The sequence below is a fragment of the Camelina sativa genome, chromosome 11 (genome assembly GCF_030686135.1).
Source record: "Camelina sativa cultivar CO46 ecotype springtype chromosome 11, ASM3068613v1".
Taxonomy (NCBI): domain Eukaryota; kingdom Viridiplantae; phylum Streptophyta; class Magnoliopsida; order Brassicales; family Brassicaceae; genus Camelina; species Camelina sativa.
Window position 1 is genome coordinate 2,322,633 of NC_141890.1, and position 20,618 is coordinate 2,343,250.

Genomic DNA, 20,618 nt, shown 5'->3' on the forward strand with positions numbered 1-20,618 from the left:
TTTTTGTAATATTGTAATGATCCACAAATTTCGGCGTTATTATCCGTTTGATATCAAGTAGATTAAAGTTTTCTTTTTCTAAGGTTCCATAGGATAGATAAGATCATCGAGATATTTATTATTTATTAGTATAAGGTAAGGAGATAAGCAATGATTTGATTTAGGGTTGCTGAATATATCAGTAATCACAGATGAGCCAAAATAACGCTTATCTTATCCAATAACATGATGAATCATGTGAGGAGGACTGATGAGAGACGTAACGCTAAAGAGCGCGCGCGGGAAAAGAGTAAACAAAAAAGCAGTAGCCGTTAGATGATGCAGGGGCAAAAAAAACGAAGGGACCAGATTAGTTTTGCTCAACGAAGAAAGATCAAAAGAGAGGGCACAAATGGTAATAACCGTGAAGTGTAGGACCCACAAAGAGGTGCGATTGATGATGATAAAAAGGAAGATGCTATAGAATATTCGAAAAATCCCCGTCGTTTCTCACATTACCCTCCAATTTAATTCACTATTTTTTTTTTTTTTTTTTTTTTATTCTTCCCCCTTTTTAAAACTGATCATCACCTTCTTCTTCACTCGCCTCATTTCTTGTTCATCTGTGATTTTTACCGACGAAAGAAAGATACAGAGAGAGAGAAGCGATGAGTAGTTCTCAGATTTCAGAGATCGAACAAGATCAGCTGATCGAAAAGCTTGAGATCTTTAAGATCCATGGCAGAGACAAACGTGGCCGTAAGATCCTTCGTATCATCGGAAAGTTCTTTCCAGGTGCTCACTCAGAACTAATCGGATCTGTTTCTTTTTTTGTTTTCTCTATTTGAAATCTTCTAATTCGAGTTTTTCTTTTCTTCTCTCAAATCAGCTCGATTTCTATCACTTGATGTGTTAAAGAAGTATCTAGAGGAGAAGATCTTTCCTCGATTAGGAAGAAAACCATTCGCGGTGCTTTACGTTCACACCGGCGTACAGAGGAGCGAGAATTTCCCAGGAATCTCAGCTCTTAGAGCGATCTACGACGCGATTCCAGTTAACGTCAGAGACAATCTCCAGGAGGTTTACTTCCTTCATCCTGGTCTTCAATCACGTCTCTTCCTCGCTACTTGTGGCCGATTCCTGTTCTCCGGCGGGTGAGTTAATATTATTATTATAAACTAACCGCCGTGTTTTTTTTTTAACTATTGGAGTCGTTTGATTAACTGGTGTGGTGGTTGTTGTTGTCTACGGTAGGTTGTACGGGAAGCTGAGGTACATAAGCAGAGTTGATTATCTGTGGGAACATGTGAGGAGGAACGAGATTGAGATGCCGGAGTTTGTCTATGATCACGATGATGATTTAGAGTACCGTCCGATGATGGATTACGGTCAAGAGAGTGATCACGCTAGGGTTTTCGTTGGAGCCGCCGTTGATTCATCAGTCTCTAGTTTCTCCATGAGGTGTATCTCATAGCCTTAAAGGCTTTTGGAAAGAAAAAAATATCCACTAGATCTCGGATCGTATCTTATAAATATAATAATAATATACGATTAAATATATATAAAATAGTTGTGCTTTTTTTGAAATTAGTGAGCGTTTTTTACGGAAAAACAAAAGAAAGCAGTTGGCGTTTGGATAGGGAAAGAGTGGAGAATCTTTAGAGTTTTTTTCTTTTTGTCTGAATTAAGCTCTTTTTTAATCTTAAATTTGTAGATCTTTTTCTTTAGGTGGTGGTGGTTGTCACTTGAGAGTTATTTATTTATATATGCTAATGTATATTGGGATGTCATATGCGTGTGTAGTACGTCGTCCTTCTGTTAAATGTTAAAAGAGAGAGGAAAAGAAAAATAGCCAATTTATTTACACAGCAAATGTCAAGTTTAATAATGCGAATGAAATACTTGTCACAAATCGGGTAGAACACCAATTATTGTATATGTTACGACTTTAAGGGACATTGGGGCCAATGCTAAAAGCTAAACTACAAAATGAAAAATGAAAAACCGTTGTTGGCTAGTGAACAGATATCCTGAGGGGTTTAGCTACTATTTTTTTTTTACTGAAGCTTCATTATCTTTGCCGGTTTGTTGTCATCAAAACCTTCAGAAGATTTATCTGCCGATGTGTTTAGCTTAATTTTTCTCCTGTTGACGAACTCTGAGAATGACGGAACATGTGGAAGCTTTATAGGCGAACGGCTTGGACTCACCACTAGCTCTTGCGTCATTTCATCATGTGACTCGGTAGTGTTAATCTTGCCATCGTCTTCTTCCTCTACGTTTTCAGAATGTTCTACCAGTAACGGCTCTTTTATTGGTTCTCCTCCACCTGAACTGACCACTGAGCTAAGTCGGGTCATTAGGTCATCTCTGCTTGCGGTTCCTAACCATCTAACAGTACTAGCTATCTGCGAGTAGTAAAACGATTTCCCTGCTTTGCTATATTTTCTATAGCATTCGTTTTCAAGAAACTCGCATGCTTTCTGGGAATCAATCCTGCAAAATTAATATCGTGGTTCCAATTAATGAGATAAGAGACTGACCCATAAGCTTCTTAAACTAAAAACACTTGAGAAGATTCGAGAGATTTTTACTCCTTAACACTGGCGAGCTGCTGAAGTACTCGTGTCAACTCATCCAAGAGTCTCTGCTTGCTGGATTCCCTTAGTACTTCAGATATTGCGTTCTTCTCCGACTTTTTGACCTGCAAACGGTACCAATAGGCTTGGCTAAGTTAAACTGGAAGAATGATCTCAACTTCTGTTTCTAAAGAAGATTAAGTGAAATTGTTACCAAACCTGTTTGTTCCTTTCGTAGTACTTTTCCTCAGCTTGCTCTAGTAAAACCAGTTTCTCGTCTAGTCCCAATTTTTTCGATAGTTTAGGTCCTGCTAGGCTCTTGGCATCTGGATGTAGATGAATCAACATGTGAGTTAGACATTTAAAAGCTACAAGAAGTTTAATCGAAAAGATTTGGATATGCATGCGCTTATATATCAAGTAAGTGAGTTACCATCTGAATCTGAAATTTCCTCATCGGAATTGCTTCCATCTTCATTACGATTCCAAAACTCAGAGTAATGTCCCTCATTGGTCATTTTGTTCGAGCTTGCAAAAGAAAGGGCACAGAGTTCAGTTAGACTTTGTATACATTGCTGCGCATATAAGATGCAGTTAAAGGCAAAACCTGGTGATGAAAATTCGAGAAGAACTGTGTCTTCGAGAGGCAGTGTTCATGAGCTCCTCCAAGGAATGAGCAACTTGATTTGGATGCTTACATGCATCACACGTTTTTTTGCATTGCTGCGCAGGAAACTGCTTGCAACAAGAAAATTAGCAGCTTACCTTAATAGACCGTTAAAGGATTTGATTGAATCAGTAAAATACAAGTCATACCTCTTCACCAAAGCTCTCTAGAATCTTTTTTCTTCGGCATCCAGAACCTTCGCAGTATTTCACAATCTAAATACATGCAGCATGAATAAGAATAAGTTTCAACTAAAATACACAGAAGCTGAAAGAACCAAGAAATCATTAACCTGTTCAAAGTCAGATGTAGGCTTCTTAGAGGATTGGGATTTTTTGTTCTCCGAATTCCGCAGCAGAAATTCCTAGCAAAGATTGGTAAACTATGTTAAAAAAAACTTACAAAAAAAGAGTCATGGAATGAAAATTGTGAAGCCAAAAACAGTCATAAGCAGATTGATATTACCATTTTCTTTCTGTCATCTACACCATAATATAGTACACTTCTTGAGGGTAATTGATCCCGACCTGCTCTACCAGACTCTTGATAGAAAGATTCCATTGATTTTGGAATGTTAAAATGACAAACCATTCTGACGTCCTTCTTATCTATACCCTAGAAAGTCAGTAGTCTGATCATGCTACAGTACATAAGAAGTAAAAAATGAGAGAAGCAACATGAGAAAGAATCTTCGTTTACCATTCTGTAGAAAAACCAATAGAGCGTTTACCATGCGCCCCAAGAGCTCCCAAACATAATAAGACGCAAATAAGATGATCACAACAAACCCAGGACTCAAATGCAAGGTAGTTCACAGGAGTAATTCATACCCGAAAGCCACTGTGGCAACAAAAACTTGCTTCTTTGAGGACAGCCAATCATCTAAAACAGTACTCCTCAGTTTGCTATTGAGTCCTGCATGATAGGCTGCAAACATATAGATAAGAAAATGTCAGCGCTTGTGGCTCCATATTGAAGCATAAAGGTAGATGAGACGGTTTCTTTACCAGCAGAAGAGATCCCAATACTGGCGAGATGAACAGACAAGTCATCACAAGTCGTACGCTCAAGGCAATATATAATTGCACAAATACTTCCACAAGACTTGAGCAAGTTGCCCAGATCAGTATATGCATTATCTATAAGATCTTTATACCGAACTGCACTAACAAAAATTTGTTTAGATGATAGAAAAGCATTTCTTGAAAAGCCAGTGTATAGCAATTAAAGGTTCTCAAACAAAACAATATTGGGAATACCTCATAACAATTTACATAGAGAAAATAGCATACATAAATTAATAGCTCAAAGGGACACCTTCATAGAAGACATTTGGGCGATTGAAAGAAGACTTGAGGACCAAAGGATTCCGCAAACTCAAGGAGTCGATAACATCCTTTTGTACCCTACCAAAAAAAATTGCTGTTGAGAACAGATCTACAATCAACAAACATGTTCTTATTATATTACATTGGAAAAGAAAATCACTTAGGAGCAGCAGTAGCAGTTAGGGCCAACACTGGAACATCTGCCAAAGAATCTCTCAAGGTTGAAAGTTGACGATAACTAAGTCTGTAATATGACAAAACAAGTTAGACTATAGTTAGAGGCCACGGACAAGAATGCTTACACAATCACCAATAATAAACCTGAAGTCGTGGCCCCATGATGAGATGCAATGTGCCTGAGATATAAATAAACACTCGAGAAAATTAAAACCGACATTCAAGTTCAACACGTTAATCTTGCCTGTTACTCTTGTATAGGCATTCCAAGTTCCTTACCTCGTCTATAGCTATAAGATTTAGTAAACCCCTAGAATGGAGTTTTCTCAGCTTCAACATAAATCCTTTCGTCGCGATCAATTCTGGAGTAACATAGAGCAATCTTACTGAGGGTTTTCCAGAATCAAGGTCTTCATGTATCTAAAAACCAAAATCAAGAATCACATCCAAGAATAAACAAAAGCTTAGAATTAAGTTCCATCTATATACACAGTTATACACAGACGAAGAAACACACAATAGTCAAATCACCTTGTTCCTAACAAGTGTAGCTTGGGTGGAAGAGAGATACTCAGCAGCAATACCTTTCTCCTTGAGCGCCATTACTTGATTTTCCTTTTAGCAAAACATAAACAAAGAATGGTCCTTCAAAATCCATTAACATGAAAGATAGAACACAAATTAAAAAAAAAAAAGGAACAATGCCACATACCATCAAAGCTGAGAAGGTAAACACAAGAGAAACAAAACACATAGTTAGAGGCACCAATCAAAACACACACAGATTCTCAATTCATGAATCAGAAAAAAAATAAAATAAAAAATTACCAATCAAAGGAGAAACAACAAGGACGATTCCAGGTTTAGCTAATGCAGGTATCTGATAACAAATCGATTTCCCTCCTCCCGTCGGCATCAAACAAAAGCAATCTCTTCCTGATTGTTAACAATGACAATACAGTAGCGAAATAATTTCAAACGAATCATTCAAGAGTAAAAGCGAGAAAAAAAAAAGTCATGTGTGTGTTGTTATATAGCACTTACCAGATACAACAGCTTGAATAGCCTCCAATTGCTTCCCTCTGAAATCTGCGTGACCAAAATGCCATCTCAAAAGCTTAACCAATGCTTCTTTCCCGGCTACATTCTTATCGGAGCGCTGCACATTCTGCACCGGCAACGGCGATTTCTTCATATCAATAATCACTCTCTTCAACAAATATCTGGAGACGATAATTCGAGTGCTTGTGATGGTTTTGATTCGTCGATTCTGGGAAAAAAATTTCGACGCTTCCTCAAGACGCTGCGGAAAGTGAAGAAGGGCGATTGGTTAAATATAAAACACGACGTCGTTTTCAAACCGCGCACCTGAATTGGACGATAACCAAACCAAACCAAATAATCTCAACTTAAACCATAATTTAGTTGCCCGGTCAGCAATAAAATCAATCCTCCCCAAACCATTTGTTTGTTGTGCAATCGTGATTCCGGTTTTACTAAATGGCAATCGATAATGTGTTTGGTTAATAATGGCGTAACATATAGTCTAGTTTGTACCAGTATTAGTCACAATCCAAATTCAAATATGATTTAGTATAATGTGAAGATTTTATTCCAGTAGACTACAAGTGCGTCTACAACCTTTTCTACTGATTACGAAAACAATTTACCCAATACCACCACATGAACATGACACTGATGAAGAGACGGAGAAAGCAGATTTGGTGGCGTCGGAAAGGACAACAGGCGATTCCTTATAGTCCCATCGATAGCAAGACGGAGACTATGAGAGTTACGTTGCTAAAAGAAACAGAATTGTGCATGATGCACTTGTTACATGCATGACACTTGTTTGTTACATCGTTTTGAACTGTTAATTATAAACAAGTAGTCGAAACCCTCCTAAGAAACTTGAAGGATTCTCTAATCGGTGCACCCCAAAATATAAACACTAAAAATGGTCTCAAAGTCTGCAAATTCCGATTTGTCCTTCTGCAGATTTTCTGTTTACTCAGAAAAGTTAAGTAAGAAAAAAAAAGTGACAAACAAAACCAGAATCTGAAAAACAATTTTTACTCTAATGGACAAAGACAAAGGATTAAAAACTGATAAGTAAAAATATTATCAAACAAAAGAAGGAATAAGCATCTGAAAACAACTCTGAGAAGAATCATCAGCCATTTTAGTAATACTACCATCACCAAGCTTGAACACTTCAACGTCGTTTTTCCCTACCTTGTCTATAAAATAGATGGAATTCTCCAAACATCCATAATACTCTCTAGCCAAGAGAGAGAAACAGCTATCCGTGGCCATCACAATAGCTTTATCTCCCAAAGACTTAACCTCAACCCATTTAATATTTTCCACGTCCATCTTATAAACCTTAAAACCAGTGGTCCTTTCTACCTTAACTCCCTTTACGGTAAATATCTTACCGAAACGATGAACAATGCAAAGGTCTCCACAATACACCACCAGCCTCTTGTCTTTGCAATCATCAATCTCGTAGTATTCCAGTGGAGTCGATGGACCGTATTGAAATATGTTGAGCTCAGATAAACTAATCCACCAAATTGCGCCGTTTAAGTCCAAGGCATAAAGATGACCTTTGTGAAGTAGTATATCCGAGAAGTTTTTAACTTCTTCATCCATGATTCTTGCCCAAGGTTTATCAGTTTCGCTACTATTGCACCACCAGATTTGCTTGTTGCAATTAACTATAAAAACCAGATCCCCTACTAGAACAACTCTAGCGAACTTATATGATGAAACGCTAGACCAATCATACTCGTATTGATCAACGTCATAGGATTGATGAATCTCTGAAACCGTGAACTTCAAAAGGTCGAGGGTTTTGCCGGAAGAAGAGCCGACGATGGAGTTACGAGAGAGGGGAGAAAGGAGTTTCGATTTAGAGGAGACACCATAGATACCTTGGGTTAGGATAAGCCATCCTTTTTCCGGACGTGACGAGTGAATCACACGACAGAGAGCTGCGGGAGAGAGCAGACACCTTCTAGAATCATAGGACGAAAGACGGCGTCTACGGTTGCGATTTATGTGGTTGCGAAAACGCTTTTCGTTCGTCACCACAGATGAACGCCATGTTTTGCAGATGCTACGGAATCGTACAAGCTCGACTTTGGAGAAGAGACCGTTGGCTATATAGTCAAGGAGGTCTCCGGGTAAATCAGACCACTCGATGACTTTACTCATCTCTGTTTGGTTTGCTGAAACCGTAACATTGGAAATCATCTGAAGAATCTATGGACAAATCGAAGAGTAGATATGTTTATATATATATATATATATATATTCGAAATCTGACTTGTAACAATATATTTCACTCTTTTTTGGTCAACAGAAAATATATATTACCTTTTTTATATATGGAAGTTGTTAACTTTTATTTTCTATTTTCATTAAATGGGTTGATTATTTTATTTCTGAAATTAATTTTGATTCCCTATTACAATTAATTTTCACTTTTTGACTTGACCAATATTAAAATTTTAAATATTGTTGACAAAAATAGGCCAATATTTTTTTGCTTGCTTCTTAAAGAAAAGTTTTTTTCCTACTATACAGAATACACTGTTTGACCTATTTTTTATTAATAAATTATATATGACATTAGATAAAATAAAAGATCTTTCTATTCATCATTTCATGCAATGTATAATTAATGTATTAAACTATCATGATTTTTATTTTAAATTTATCATACATCCAAGTCCAACCATGAAAAAGAAGAGTGCTATTTCAAAAAAATTATTAACTTATTTTGATACATGAAATTTTTTGGGCTAATTTGTTATTGTACGTGTTTTTGACTTTTACTTACAGTTCATCAAATTATTCCAATTAAAATTTATATGTCGCCAGCTAATGATACGGTGGACGCATCATGTAGTAGGAGTAACGGTTTACAATCAGATTGATGCTTCAGGTAAATCAGACCACTGGCTTTTATCCATCTTTGAGTAATCGACGGGTTCTCTCTGTGATGTTATTACTTGTCAGAGAAACAACTTCAAACAGCGAGAGCTTCTAAGATTGAAACTTAAAAATACATGCACAATAAGTAGTTATGTATCCTAACGTAGAGAAAAAGATAACACCGAATCTGATGGCATGTTAACCTAAGGCCAATATCCTAACTTAGTGCTAATTTAATTTATAAAGATTAATGAATTAATGTCAATAACTGTTTAGCATATATTTTGGATTTCTGAAAAGCCAGTTTCCAGTTCAGATTATATGTAACGGTTTAACTATATTTTCTGTCTTTCTGACAAGATCACAACAAAACCGAACCGTTATTCAGTAAGTACTAAAGTAGTAAATAAAAAATGTGTCTTCGTTCTTTTTCATACACAAAAAATGAACACATAGCAGTAGTGGAAGTTTCTGGCTTCAGATCAACGGGCCTTTACTGTGTCTGATTGCTTCAAAACGTGCAGCCAACATATCATAGTCAGGTAGTTTTGGGTGAACATGGTGACCGCTTGAGTCCCGTCTGGACTCATCGGACTGAGGAGCCTGAGGCGGTGCTCGGTTTGGTGGGAGAGAAGAAACACGAGCCTGCGGTGGTTCTTCTGGCTCTGTCTCTTCCTCGTAGTAGTCTGACTCATCAAACTTGATCTCAGAAGTTGCAGGAGGAGGAGGAGTAGGAAGTGATGAAGAGCTGTAGCTGTGTCTCCTCCTCATTGTTTCCTTTGCTTCTGCTTCGGTCTTGGTGTAGTCTTCCTCGTATTCAGATTCATTAACACCCGGGTTGTTGTAGCTGTATCTTCTACCGATGCCTCTGTTTTCTGCACTAGGTTTTGCGTAATATGAACTTGTTTCGGAGTCTCGTGATTGTCTCCTTGAACCTGGATGATGATGATCCATGTACTGTGAATCCTTCTGATATGTTGAATGATCGGAAGATACAGAGAACTCCTTGGTGCTGTCTCTTCTGGTAGCTAATAAGGAGGCTACTTGTGCTGCTGCAACTGCCTGTTTGGCTAATTCTGTAGCTGCTTCCGCTGCTGACTCAGTGTCATGATAATGCGTGCTGATGCTCGTGCTACTACTCGATCTGACAAGCAAAACAATAAGAAAACTTCATATTTTTTCTGATCCCATACTAAGTCATCGACATTGTTGAACCAATATCTGAAATGCATACATACCTCGGCACTGCTTTGGTACGATCAATAGGCTCGTTGCTAGCTGCACGATTAACCGGTAAGCTTGAGGCGCTTACAAACTTACGTGGCCCGCCCTGTTAATACATGAAGTTCACAGCTTTTAAGATGCTGATTTTGAAAAAAAACAAAGAGGAAGTAAAGAGGGAGATTAAGAGAGACATACAATGCTTTCTTCTTCAGGTTTGAGAAGTTCTTGTTCTGTCTCTGTAGTGTCCCAATCAACCTGGAATTCCTTTGCAATTTCCTTCATGATTTTCAGTTTGTATTCTCCACCCGGATTTCTAACCGAAAGCTTATCAATCAACTACAAATGCACAAGAGAGAAAATAAAGTTCAAGATATACCATGTTGCATATGATATGAGAACCAGAAAGAAAGAAACATGGATGAATGATTTAGTTACCATCCGGTTAACGCCGCAGCTAGGACGCAAATCAGTAGCAGCAGATACAAAATCTTTCCCATATTTCTTCTCAAAAATGTCTCTGAGATCTCCAAGCTCAGGGATCTCAGAGCATCTAGGCGCAGCAAAAATCAAACTAGCAATACCTTCCTTAAGATCCACAGGACATTGCCTAAAAAAGAAAGGCAAACAACATATAAGAACCCAAAACTGAAGTCAAGTAAAGAGATAATTGAAAACTAATAATAGCTATGAACATACTTCTGCTTGGTGATGATAGTGAGTCGAGAAACAATAAGTTCACAGAAAAGCTCGATGAGTTCGTTAGCTGCCTGAATGTTCTGTTCCCTAATCACATGCTCAACCTGTGGAAAATTTGTCACAAAGCCAAAATCTTTCATCGAACTGAATGAAATTGCAAGAAAATTTCTTTAGAAAAAAACTGAGGCAGGAAAGTGAAATATACTCTGATTCGAGCAGTTGCATCTTGACCGGATTGAAGAAGAACAGCGATGTCACGCCTCATCTGCTTCACCACAACTTGTCTCTTGTTCCTCAGTAGCTTAATCCGAGCCACAGCCATCTTCGCCGCCGTTTTGCTTTTTCCCCAATCAAAATCCAACAAAAAAGAAAACACAGACTTTGAATCTTAGAATAGCCTAGATCTGTAATTTCTCAAACGCAGATCAAAATTCAAACTTTTTTCCTATAAAATTAAGAAACTAAAGCATGCCCAGATCGAATCTCGAGATAAAAAGTGTCACCACACTTAAAAGACCCTAACTTTTCAATTATTTCTTGAGCAGTGAACCAGATTGGAGGAAAATTACGAATCTAAGAAACATTAAATCGATAAAGATGATGAGTAGAGTACCATACCATTTAGAGGAGTTAAAGCCACGACGGAAGAGAGAAAGACTGAACTTCATGAGCTTCTTGGTCTGCGCAGAGGCTACTCCAGCCGCCGTCATTATCTTCTCACCACCGCGTCTCTGACACAGAAGAAAGAATAAGAAAATAGATGTTGAACAAGGACGCTAGTGTGAGTGTGTAAGTAACGGTCCGCTGAAATTAGTAAAGTAACGCTCTTTTTTGGTCCCACAAGAACACACCGACTTAAATTAGCTGGACTCGGGACAAATTGTGACCATGTCAAAATATAGCCGTTGTACCATAGACACGTTGCCAAACCCAACGAGCATCCTAAGCACCGTGGCTTGTTGTTGATTGACATGTGTGATTCACTGATTCTAAATGGGCTTGGGGCTGTAATAGGCTGGGTTTTAGTCATGGGCTTTTACTGAGTCAAACTTATTTTGTGTCTAGTTAATTTTTTTTTTAGTCAAACTTATTATCTACCATATATTTAAGAGATTCTATTCTTATCTTTTTTTTTCTTTTTTTTTGGTAACAAAACTATTCATCTTTTAAAAATTATTTTTCTATTTTTATCTTGTTCATAAATATCGTTGATGCAGAATCTTTCATATTTAATTTTACTAAATTAGCACACTTTCTCTATTCTATATAAACATTATACATTGTTTCATATATTGTCATCTTCTTCACCAACTCTTTTATAATTCTACAAGCTTATCCAAAAAAAAACAAAACAGATTTACATGACGATGGGAAAATATTTATCAAAGGCTGCTTTCATCATCCTTTTAGCTTTTATCGGTAAATTCAAATTTTTTTTATAATATGGTATTAAAGAATTATATTGTGTTTTTTTTTGTCAACAATTATATTGTGTTACTAATGTTTTATTATACACTTTGTTTTTGTGTTGTAGTGATGATATCCCTAAATGTTGAGATCGTTGAGGCGAAACGTCTCTTACTTGGTAGGTTTGAACGTTGTACGCCACCATGCAAAGAATTATGTTTTGGTACAGGCTGCAACTGCGTATGTGAATAATATGATCTAGGGCTCAAAGTAAACGATGTACATAGTAATCGCAACTGAATTAAAAATAAAATATTGTTTGGTATGGTTGTATACTTAAATTTTTATTTATTTGAGAATTGTGTCAATAAAATTAAGAAAAATACGCTTTTATTTGAGAATTGTGTGAATCAAACTAAGAAAAATACGTACCTTTAGCCTTTGGATTTCATTTTCTTCGGTTCGAAAACAAATGAAAGATTTGTCTACTATTTTAAAAAAAAAAAATATGAAACAATAATATACTAATTGAACATGCAAAAGTCCTCATAGTAAATAGTTAATATATCCACAAAAAATGGTGACATTTGTTTAATTAATTATTATTGCAACTATGCCATATGTAAATTGCTTTTTACGAAATAATACTAATAATCAGTAATTATCCTATATTAAACATTAAAACTAGTGATTCTGCATTCAAATATATTTCTTCACATTTCTCGTTTTAGGCAGTAAAATTATAGATATTTATAATCTAGTCCTTTTCTCATAATTATAATAAGTGCATAAACTTTATACAAGAGATGTTCGCACCTGAACGAGTTACAAAACTTATACAACAAACACACATCCTCTAAAACATGGACGAATGTCTAAACTCTCTCAAAAAAAAAAAAAACAGTCGACCTGGTCAAGACTCAAGAGCAAATAATTTATTTTCGAATCTGATCCGTTTTTGAATTATACGGAGAGGATGTTAAGAAGAGAGACTCTAGCAGGACAAGACAGAGTGTAACACAAAACAAGTCATCATTAAACTCTCGTCTCTTGAATTAACAATCCCCTGCAACCCTTGTGGTGATGATGATGATTCTGTCTTTAAACCTTCGGCGACGACTAGCGCAGGAGAAGACACATAGCGTAACACAAAACAAGTCATTACACACTCGTCTCTTGCATCACTCTAACCAAGCATTCGTCTCTTGATCATCACCATCACACCAAACACTCTCCAAAAGACGCGCCTGTCTCTCTTTCAACATTATCATATACTTCTGGATCTCCTTCTTGATATCTTTCCTCGCCATGTAAACATCTACGTCACTCTCAAGGCTGACTCACGACGCCATGTAAAAAAATTGACGATGTCAAAATATAGCCGTTGTATCATAGACACGTTGCCAAACCCAACGAGCATCCCAAGCAAAAGCATCCCTAAGCAGTGAAAAAAAAGTTTCAATAGCACCGTGGCTTGTTGATTCACATGTGTGATTCATTAATTCCCTAACAGGCTGGATTCTAGGGTGAGTCAAATATTTTTGAGTTAAACTTATTATCTAACCACATATTAGGAGATTTTATCTTATCTTATTCAAACATTTCATTACCAAAAATCATTGATAGTATTAATTTTACTAAAATAGCACACTTTCTCGATCCTATATAACGTTAATTAACATTGTTTCAGATATTGTCATCTTCTTCACCAACTCTTTCTAGTTCTACAAGCTTACCGGAAGAAAAAGAACATACAAAACATATTGACATGACGATGGGAAAATCTTCATCCAAGGCTGCTTTCATCATCCTATTAGCTTTTATTGGTAAATTCAATGTTTTTATATAATATTGTATTAAAGAATAATAATGTGTTACTAATATATGTTTTATTATACTTTTTTTTGTGTTGTAGTGATGATATCCGTAACAGTTGAGATCGCTGAGACGAAACGTCTCTTACTTGAAGAAACTCCTCTAGACTTATTGCATCATGAAGCTTCTTCACTGACGGTTAAGCCACTGGGTAGGTTTGAACGTTGTACGCCACCATGCAAAGAATTATGTTTTGGTACAGGCTGCTACTGCGTATGTGAATAATGTGATCCAGATCTCAAAAGTATACATTGTAATCGCAACTGAATTAAAAATAAAATACTGTTTCTGTTTGGTATTGTTGTCTACTTAAATTTTTATTTTAGAATTGTGTGAATCAAACTAAGAAAAATACGTTTTAATTTGAGAATTGTGTCAATCAAACTACGAAAAATACACGTTTAGCCTCTGGATTTCATTTTCTTCGGTTCGAAAAAATGAAAGATTTATCTACTATTTTTTAAAAATATATATATATGAAACAATAATATACTAATGAAACATGCAAAAGTCCTCATAGTAAATAGTTAATAGTTTAATTAATTATTAATGCAACTCTGCCATATGTAAATTGCTTTTTACGAAATAATAATATCCTATTTTAAACATTAAAATTAGTGATTCTGCATTCATATGTATATATCTTCACATTTCTCGTTTTAGGCAGTAACTATTTTAAACATTAAAATTTAGTGATTCTGCATTCATATATATATATCTTCACATTTCTCGTTTTAGGCAGTAAAATTATAGTCTAGTCCTTTTCTCATAATAATAATAAGTGCATAAACTTTATACAAGAGATGTTCGCACCTGAACGAGTTACAAACTGATGCAACAAACACACATCCTCTAAAACATGGACGCATGTCTAAACTCTCTCTTAAAAAAAAAAAAAAAAAAACCAAACCAAGATTTGAAAACCAATCGACCTGGTCAAGAGCAAATAATTTATTTTCGAATCTGATCCGTTTTTTGAATAATACGAAGAGGATGTTAAGAAGAGAGACTCTAGCAGGACAAGACAGAGCGTAACACAAAACAAGTCATTACACTCTCGTCCTTGAATCAACAATCCCCTGCACCCCTTGTGGTGATGATGATGATTCTGTCTTTAAACCTTCGGCGACGACTAGCGCAGGAGAAGACACATAGCGTAACACAAAACAAGTCGTTACACACTCGTCTCTTGCATCACTCTAACCAAAGCATTCGTCTCTTGATCATCACCATCACACCAAACACTCTCCAAAAGACGCGTCTGTCTCTCTTTCAACATTATCATATACTTCTGGATCTCCTTCTTGATATCTTTCCTCGACGCCATGTAAACATCTACGTCACTCTCAAGGCTAAACTCACGACGCCATGTAAAAAAATTGACGATCAAAATATAGCCGTTGTATCATAGACACGGTTCCAAACCCAACGAGCATCCCAAGCAAAAGCATCCCTAAGCAGTGAAAAAAGTTTCAATAGCACCGTGGTTTGTTGATTCACATGTGTGATTCATTGATTCCATAACAGGCTGGATACTAGTTTGAGTCAAATATTTTTGAGTCAAACTTATTATCTAACCACCATATTAGGAGATTTTATCTGATTTTATTCAACCATATCATTACCAAAAAATCTTTGACAGTATTAATATCTAATCTCTATCCTATATAAACGTTAGCATTGTATCAAATATTCTTATCTTCGTCACCAACTCTTTCTAGTTCTACAAGCTTATCAAAAGAAAAATAATAATAAAAAACAAAACAGATTGACATGACGATGGGAAAATCTTCATCGAAGGCTGCTTTCATCATCTTTTTAGCTTTTATTGGTAAATTCAATGTTTTCATATAATATGGTATTAAAGAATTATATTGTGTTCCTAATGTTTATTATACACTTTTTTGTGTTATAGTGATGATATCCGTAACAGTTGAGATCGTTGAGGCGAAACGTCTCTTACTTGAAGAAACTCTTCTAGACTTATTGCATCATGAAGCTTTTTCACTGACGGTTAAGCCACTTGGTAGGTTTGAACGTTGTACGCCACCATGCAAAGAATTATGTTTTGGTACAGGCTGCTACTGCGTATGTGAATAATGTGATCCATGTCTCAAAAGTATACATGGTAATCGCAACTGAATTAAAAACAAAATAGTGTTTCAGTTTGATATTGTTGTCTACTTAAAGTTTAAAGTGAGAATTGTGTGAATCAAACTAAGAAAAATACGTTCTTGGAAGTACCGCCACCGTAGGCTTTACTCCCATATTTAGCCGATGGATTTCATTTTCTTCTATTCGAAAAAATGAATTATTTATTTAATAATTTTTTATTACAATATGGAACAATAAATTACTAATTAAACAGCCAAAAGTCCTCATAGTGTAAATAGTTAATATATCCGCAAAAATTGGTGACAATTATTTAATTAATTATTATTGCAACTTTGCCATATGTAAATTGCTTTTTACGAAATAATAATACTAATTATCAGTAATTAACTAATTATCCTATTTTAAGTAAACTAGTGATTCTGGCATTCTGCATTCATATATATCTCTTCACATTTATCGTTTTAGGCAGTAAAATTATAGATATTTATAGTCTAGCTAGTACTATTCTCATATAATTATAATAAGTGCATAAACTTTATACAAGAGATGTTCGCACCTGAATGAGTTACAAACTTATACAACAAGTCAACAAACACACATCCTTTAAAACATGGACGCATGTTTAAACTCTCTGAAAAAAGAGAAACCAAACCAAGATTTGAAAACCAATCGACCTGGTCAAGAGCAAAAAAAATTATTTTCGAATCTGATCCGTTTTGAATTACACGGAGTCAGAGGATGTTAAGAAGATAGACTTTAGCAGGAGAAGACAGAGCGTAACACAAAACAAGTCATCACTCTCGTCTCTTGTGGTGATGATGATTCTTTCTTTAAACCTTTCGGCGACGACTAGCAGGAGAAGACACAGAGCGTAACACAAAAAAATGTCATTACACTCATCTCTTGCATCACTGTAACCAAAGCATTCGTCTCTTGATCATCACCCTTACACCAAACACTCTCCAAAGACGCGTCTGTCTCTCTTTCGACATTTTCATATATTTCTGGGTCTCCTTCTTGATATCTTTCCTCGACGCCATGTAAACATCTACGTCACTATCAAGGCCAAAATCACGACGCCATGTAAAACAATGACGATGTTAAAATATAGCCGTTGTATAATAGACACGTTGCCAAACCCAACGAGCATCCCAAGCAAAGCATCCTTAGCAGTGAAAAGTTTCATTTTCATAGCACCATGGCTTGTTGATCGACATATTTGTGATGCATTGATTATATAATGGGCTTGGGCTGTAATAAGCTGGATTTTGTTCATGGGCTTCTATTTATTGAAACCATTTGAATATATCTTGATGGTCTCATCATGTTAAGATAAATCTTAGGTAATAAGTAGAAAGAGTTGACAATTTGATTATCTACCATATTGGTAGATTCTATCTTATCTAATCCAAAACCTCACTGGCACAAAATCTTTGATATTATTTTACTAAAATATCACACTTTCTCGTATAAAAAGGTCATAATACATTGTCCAACTCCAAAATACAACAGAAACTGTTATCTTCACCAACTCTTTCTAGTTCTAAACGTTATCGAAAGAAAAATAGATTTTCGTAACTATGGGAAAATTTTCATCGAAGGCTGCTTTCATCATCTTTTTAGCTTTTACTGGTAAATTCAATATTTTATATAATATGGTATTAAAGAATTCAAATTGTGTTACTAATGTTTTATTATACACTTTTTTGTGTTGTAGTGATGATATCCGTAACAGTTGAGATCGTTGAGGCAAAACGTCTCTTACTTGAAAAAACTTCTCTACACTTATTGCAACACGAAGCTTCACTACCAGTTATTAAGCCACTTATCGCTAGTTTTTGTACGCCAGATTGCAAACCATTATGCTTTGCTACAGCCTGCCATTGCGTATGTCCTCCAGGTCAAAAATAAGTGTTTGGTATGGTTGATTCGTTAATTTTATGTGAGAATTGTGAAATCAAACTAATAAAAATATGTTCTTGGATGTATCGCCATCTTATGTTCAGCTTCACTCTCATATTTAGCCATTGGATTTTATTTTCATTGGTTCGAGAAATTCAAATATTTATCAATACAAATGAAAACAATAAAAACAATTGAAGAGACAAAAGTCCTCATAAATCATAATAATATGTCATCTACAAGAAGCGTGAGTGAAATTTAATTAGTTATTATTTCGACGCTCTGCCATTTAGAGAGAAAGACTATACTTCATGAGCTTCTTTAGTCTGCGCAGAGGCTACTCCAGCCGCCGTCATTTTTTTCTCACCCTTGACACAAAAGAAAGAATAAAATAAAAGAGATGTAGAAGAAGGAGGCTTAGCGAGCGTTACTGTACTAATTTCAGCGGACCGTTAAGCCTCATTCATTGACTCGGGTCAAACTGTGACGATGTCAAAATATAGCCGTTGTATCATAGACACGTTGCCAAATCCAACGAGCATCCAAAGCAGTGAAAAGTTTCAATAGCACCGTGGCTTGTTGATTTATTTTTATTACATATGTGTGATTCATTGATTCAATAATGGGCTTCGGCTGTAATATTTCATTTTTACGAAATAATAATAATCATAATAATAATAATAAATTATCCTATTTTAATAATTAAATTTAGTGATTCTGCATCCATATTTTTTGTTTGTAAGCGGTAGAACTATAGATATTTTAATTATAGTATAGTACAAAAATTTACAAGAGATGGTTCACACCTGAACGGAGTTACAAACTTAGAACAAACACACATCCTCTAAAATATGGACGCATGTTTAAACTCTCTCAACATACAAGTGAAAAAAAAAAAACCCCAAACCAAGATTTTAAAACCAATAAACCCGGTCTAGAGCAAGTAATTTATTTCGGAATCCATACCAAGAAATTCGAATCCGATCCATTTTGAATTAAGTGGAGAGTATGTTAAGAAGAGAGACTCTAGCTTGTATCATTACCTTGAACAATCCTTCAAGTCCCTCTTCAAGCTCTTCCATGGCTGCCTCTACACCTTCGGATCTAACCAATGCGCATTGAATCTTCTCACATACTTCTTCGCTAACTCTTTTCACTTCTTCCTGATCTTCCTTCGTTGTCATGACAACGAGCTTCCCCAGCTCAGATTCCATCGCTTCAAGCTCGAGACAAGAAAAGCCCTTCTCAAGATCTCTCTTCTCCTGGTGATGATGATCTATACCTTTCTTCACAAGCTTCATAACAATCCCCCAACCTTTGTGGTGATGATGATTCTTAGTCGTTAACCCTTTAGGCGACGACAAGAACGAGAAGACCGAGCGTAACACAAAACAAGTCATCACACTCGTCTCTTGCATCACTCTAACTAAAGCACTCGTCTCTTGGTCATCACCATCGCACCAAACACTCTCCAAAGACGCGTCTGTCTCTTTCGACATTACCATATACTTCTTGAGCTCCTTCTTGATCTCTTTCCTCGACGCCATGTAAGCATCCACGTCACTCTCAAGGCTAAACTCACCTCCTTTCTTGCTCCTTCTTAAAGCCGACTGAAGCTCAACAACACTCTTCTTGATTTTCGACGCCGCGTCCTTAGCTCCTCCGCAAACCTCTAAGTACTTCAGAGACGCTTCAAGAAGCTCATCCATCAAACCACCACCATTAAGAAGAGCTTGCTGAGTTTCAGAAGAAGATTTGAAGAGATCTTCACTTAAACATCTGTAAAGGTCGGTGAGACCAGAGAGACCGTCACGGACCATCGTCCTCGAGTCCAACGAAGACGACCCCAAAGCTCTAATCTTGGAGACCACTTCTTGAATCCTCCTAAGACTAGGATGAGACCTGACTGGTAAACTAACACATCTAGATTTGTATGCTTTGTGGAGCCTCGGAGACAATGAGGACATATACATCTCAGGTAATGATGATGAAAATGGGTTATTCGAGTCGAGTTGTGCTCTGTTCGGTTCTTTCACTCTAGGGTTTATATAAAAAAGATACACATAACGACATAAATGTACATAAATGTCAATGAGTAGGACCCTAGCTTAGCTAAGACGTGAAGACCATGTGAAGAGAGTGTGGGTAATTTCACTAAGGTAGAACAGAACACGTAAGGCTCAATAAATGCTATGTCGTTTGAATATTGAGTTAAATCGTTGTCGAAGTTCGATGTTTCGGTTTCGGTTACTAAAACCGAAACCTTTTTCACACCACTTTTCATGCACCAAAGCCACCGCCCATTTACAATTCTTTAACATTATAATTTTTTCTAGTCTCGTTGGATTTTGTTTCTTTTGGAGGTTACAAATGCAATGCACTATTTTTTTAATGTGTGGGTACCTCGTTGAATTCAATTCAAGATCTTTGGAAGATTTTGTTACATTGTTTTTTAAGTATAAAAGATACTCCATGAGATATATGATATAGTATGTGTAATGCACGGATGATGTGGTCCTAGATGCAAGAGACGATACCTCCCTTAAATAACACCGTCACACGTCAGCAATTATGTTACCATGAATTTAGGAAAGTATAAAATCAGGTTTGTGATCTTTTCGCTTTAAGGACTAAAATAATATATGAAAATTTTGATTATACCGTCAGGCATCAGTCAAAGCACTTTTGAATGAGTGATTCTGTTACCAGATTTTAAAATGCAAATTT

The 20,618-nt window shown here is 36.2% G+C and overlaps 5 protein-coding genes and 1 long non-coding RNA gene across 13 annotated transcripts; 2 read left to right on the forward strand and 4 right to left on the reverse strand.

Moving 5' to 3' along the window:
• The first annotated feature begins 157 nt into the window (after positions 1 to 157).
• On the forward strand, positions 158 to 1,843 carry LOC104721201 (uncharacterized). The gene is made up of 3 exons (XM_010439128.3): positions 158 to 774; positions 869 to 1,133; positions 1,234 to 1,843. The coding sequence occupies exons 1-3, from the start codon at positions 648 to 650 to the stop codon at positions 1,451 to 1,453; spliced, it is 612 nt and encodes a 203-aa protein (XP_010437430.1). The 5' UTR covers positions 158 to 647; the 3' UTR covers positions 1,454 to 1,843.
• Positions 1,821 to 6,031, reverse strand: LOC147933553 (ATP-dependent DNA helicase Q-like 3). Of its 8 annotated transcripts, XM_087475317.1 has the most exons (19): positions 5,775 to 6,031; positions 5,559 to 5,666; positions 5,443 to 5,450; positions 5,262 to 5,345; positions 5,010 to 5,150; positions 4,875 to 4,909; positions 4,714 to 4,797; positions 4,543 to 4,631; positions 4,233 to 4,385; positions 4,056 to 4,152; positions 3,925 to 3,928; positions 3,691 to 3,840; positions 3,518 to 3,589; positions 3,375 to 3,440; positions 3,166 to 3,293; positions 2,992 to 3,086; positions 2,778 to 2,884; positions 2,574 to 2,683; positions 1,821 to 2,475 (listed from the first exon to the last, which is right to left on the reverse strand). In XM_087475317.1, exons 1-19 carry the CDS (start codon positions 5,923 to 5,925, stop codon positions 2,037 to 2,039), a joined length of 2,121 nt encoding a protein of 706 aa, XP_087331443.1. In that variant the 5' UTR covers positions 5,926 to 6,031; the 3' UTR covers positions 1,821 to 2,036. The 8 variants fall into 8 exon arrangements, with proteins under 8 accessions (XP_087331443.1, XP_087331438.1, XP_087331440.1 ...); XM_087475312.1 differs by lacking the exons at positions 5,443 to 5,450; positions 5,559 to 5,666; positions 5,775 to 6,031 and having other exon boundaries at positions 3,925 to 3,970; positions 5,262 to 5,335; XM_087475314.1 differs by lacking the exons at positions 3,925 to 3,928; positions 5,443 to 5,450; positions 5,559 to 5,666; positions 5,775 to 6,031 and having other exon boundaries at positions 5,262 to 5,335.
• A 657-nt stretch (positions 6,032 to 6,688) lies between these two features.
• On the reverse strand, positions 6,689 to 8,004 carry LOC104721203 (F-box protein At4g35733). The gene has a single exon (XM_010439132.2). It carries the CDS (start codon positions 7,986 to 7,988, stop codon positions 6,855 to 6,857), a length of 1,134 nt encoding a protein of 377 aa, XP_010437434.2. The 5' UTR covers positions 7,989 to 8,004; the 3' UTR covers positions 6,689 to 6,854.
• A 957-nt stretch (positions 8,005 to 8,961) lies between these two features.
• LOC104721204 (uncharacterized) lies at positions 8,962 to 11,524 on the reverse strand. Its single transcript, XM_010439133.3, has 7 exons — positions 11,211 to 11,524; positions 10,798 to 10,930; positions 10,593 to 10,696; positions 10,332 to 10,503; positions 10,092 to 10,232; positions 9,911 to 10,002; positions 8,962 to 9,816 (listed from the first exon to the last, which is right to left on the reverse strand). Exons 1-7 carry the CDS (start codon positions 11,300 to 11,302, stop codon positions 9,150 to 9,152), a joined length of 1,401 nt encoding a protein of 466 aa, XP_010437435.1. The 5' UTR covers positions 11,303 to 11,524; the 3' UTR covers positions 8,962 to 9,149.
• A 358-nt stretch (positions 11,525 to 11,882) lies between these two features.
• On the forward strand, positions 11,883 to 12,400 carry LOC147933554 (uncharacterized). Its single transcript, XR_015573015.1, has 2 exons — positions 11,883 to 12,011; positions 12,127 to 12,400. It is a non-coding gene; the product is annotated as an uncharacterized LOC147933554 (long non-coding RNA).
• A 6,276-nt stretch (positions 12,401 to 18,676) lies between these two features.
• Positions 18,677 to 20,168, reverse strand: LOC104721206 (uncharacterized). The gene has a single exon (XM_010439135.3). It carries the CDS (start codon positions 19,862 to 19,864, stop codon positions 18,887 to 18,889), a length of 978 nt encoding a protein of 325 aa, XP_010437437.1. The 5' UTR covers positions 19,865 to 20,168; the 3' UTR covers positions 18,677 to 18,886.
• Between the last annotated feature and the right edge of the window lie 450 nt (positions 20,169 to 20,618).

Coding starts and splice junctions, on each gene's coding strand:
- LOC104721201 (XM_010439128.3), top strand. CDS start 648: ATGAGTAGTTCTCAGATTTCAGAGATCGAACAAGATCAGCTGATCGAA. Junction 775..868: donor CATCGGAAAGTTCTTTCCAG/GTGCTCACTCAG, acceptor CTCTCAAATCAG/CTCGATTTCTATCACTTGAT. Junction 1,134..1,233: donor CGATTCCTGTTCTCCGGCGG/GTGAGTTAATAT, acceptor TGTCTACGGTAG/GTTGTACGGGAAGCTGAGGT.
- LOC147933553 (XM_087475317.1), bottom strand. CDS start 5,925: ATGAAGAAATCGCCGTTGCCGGTGCAGAATGTGCAGCGCTCCGATAAG. Junction 4,798..4,874: donor TCATGGGGCCACGACTTCAG/GTTTATTATTGG, acceptor GTCATATTACAG/ACTTAGTTATCGTCAACTTT. Junction 2,476..2,573: donor CAGCTCGCCAGTGTTAAGGA/GTAAAAATCTCT, acceptor TTAATTTTGCAG/GATTGATTCCCAGAAAGCAT.
- LOC104721203 (XM_010439132.2), bottom strand. CDS start 7,988: ATGATTTCCAATGTTACGGTTTCAGCAAACCAAACAGAGATGAGTAAA.
- LOC104721204 (XM_010439133.3), bottom strand. CDS start 11,302: ATGACGGCGGCTGGAGTAGCCTCTGCGCAGACCAAGAAGCTCATGAAG. Junction 10,931..11,210: donor GGCTTTAACTCCTCTAAATG/GTATGGTACTCT, acceptor TTGGGGAAAAAG/CAAAACGGCGGCGAAGATGG. Junction 10,504..10,592: donor ACTATCATCACCAAGCAGAA/GTATGTTCATAG, acceptor TTTCTTTTTTAG/GCAATGTCCTGTGGATCTTA.
- LOC104721206 (XM_010439135.3), bottom strand. CDS start 19,864: ATGTATATGTCCTCATTGTCTCCGAGGCTCCACAAAGCATACAAATCT.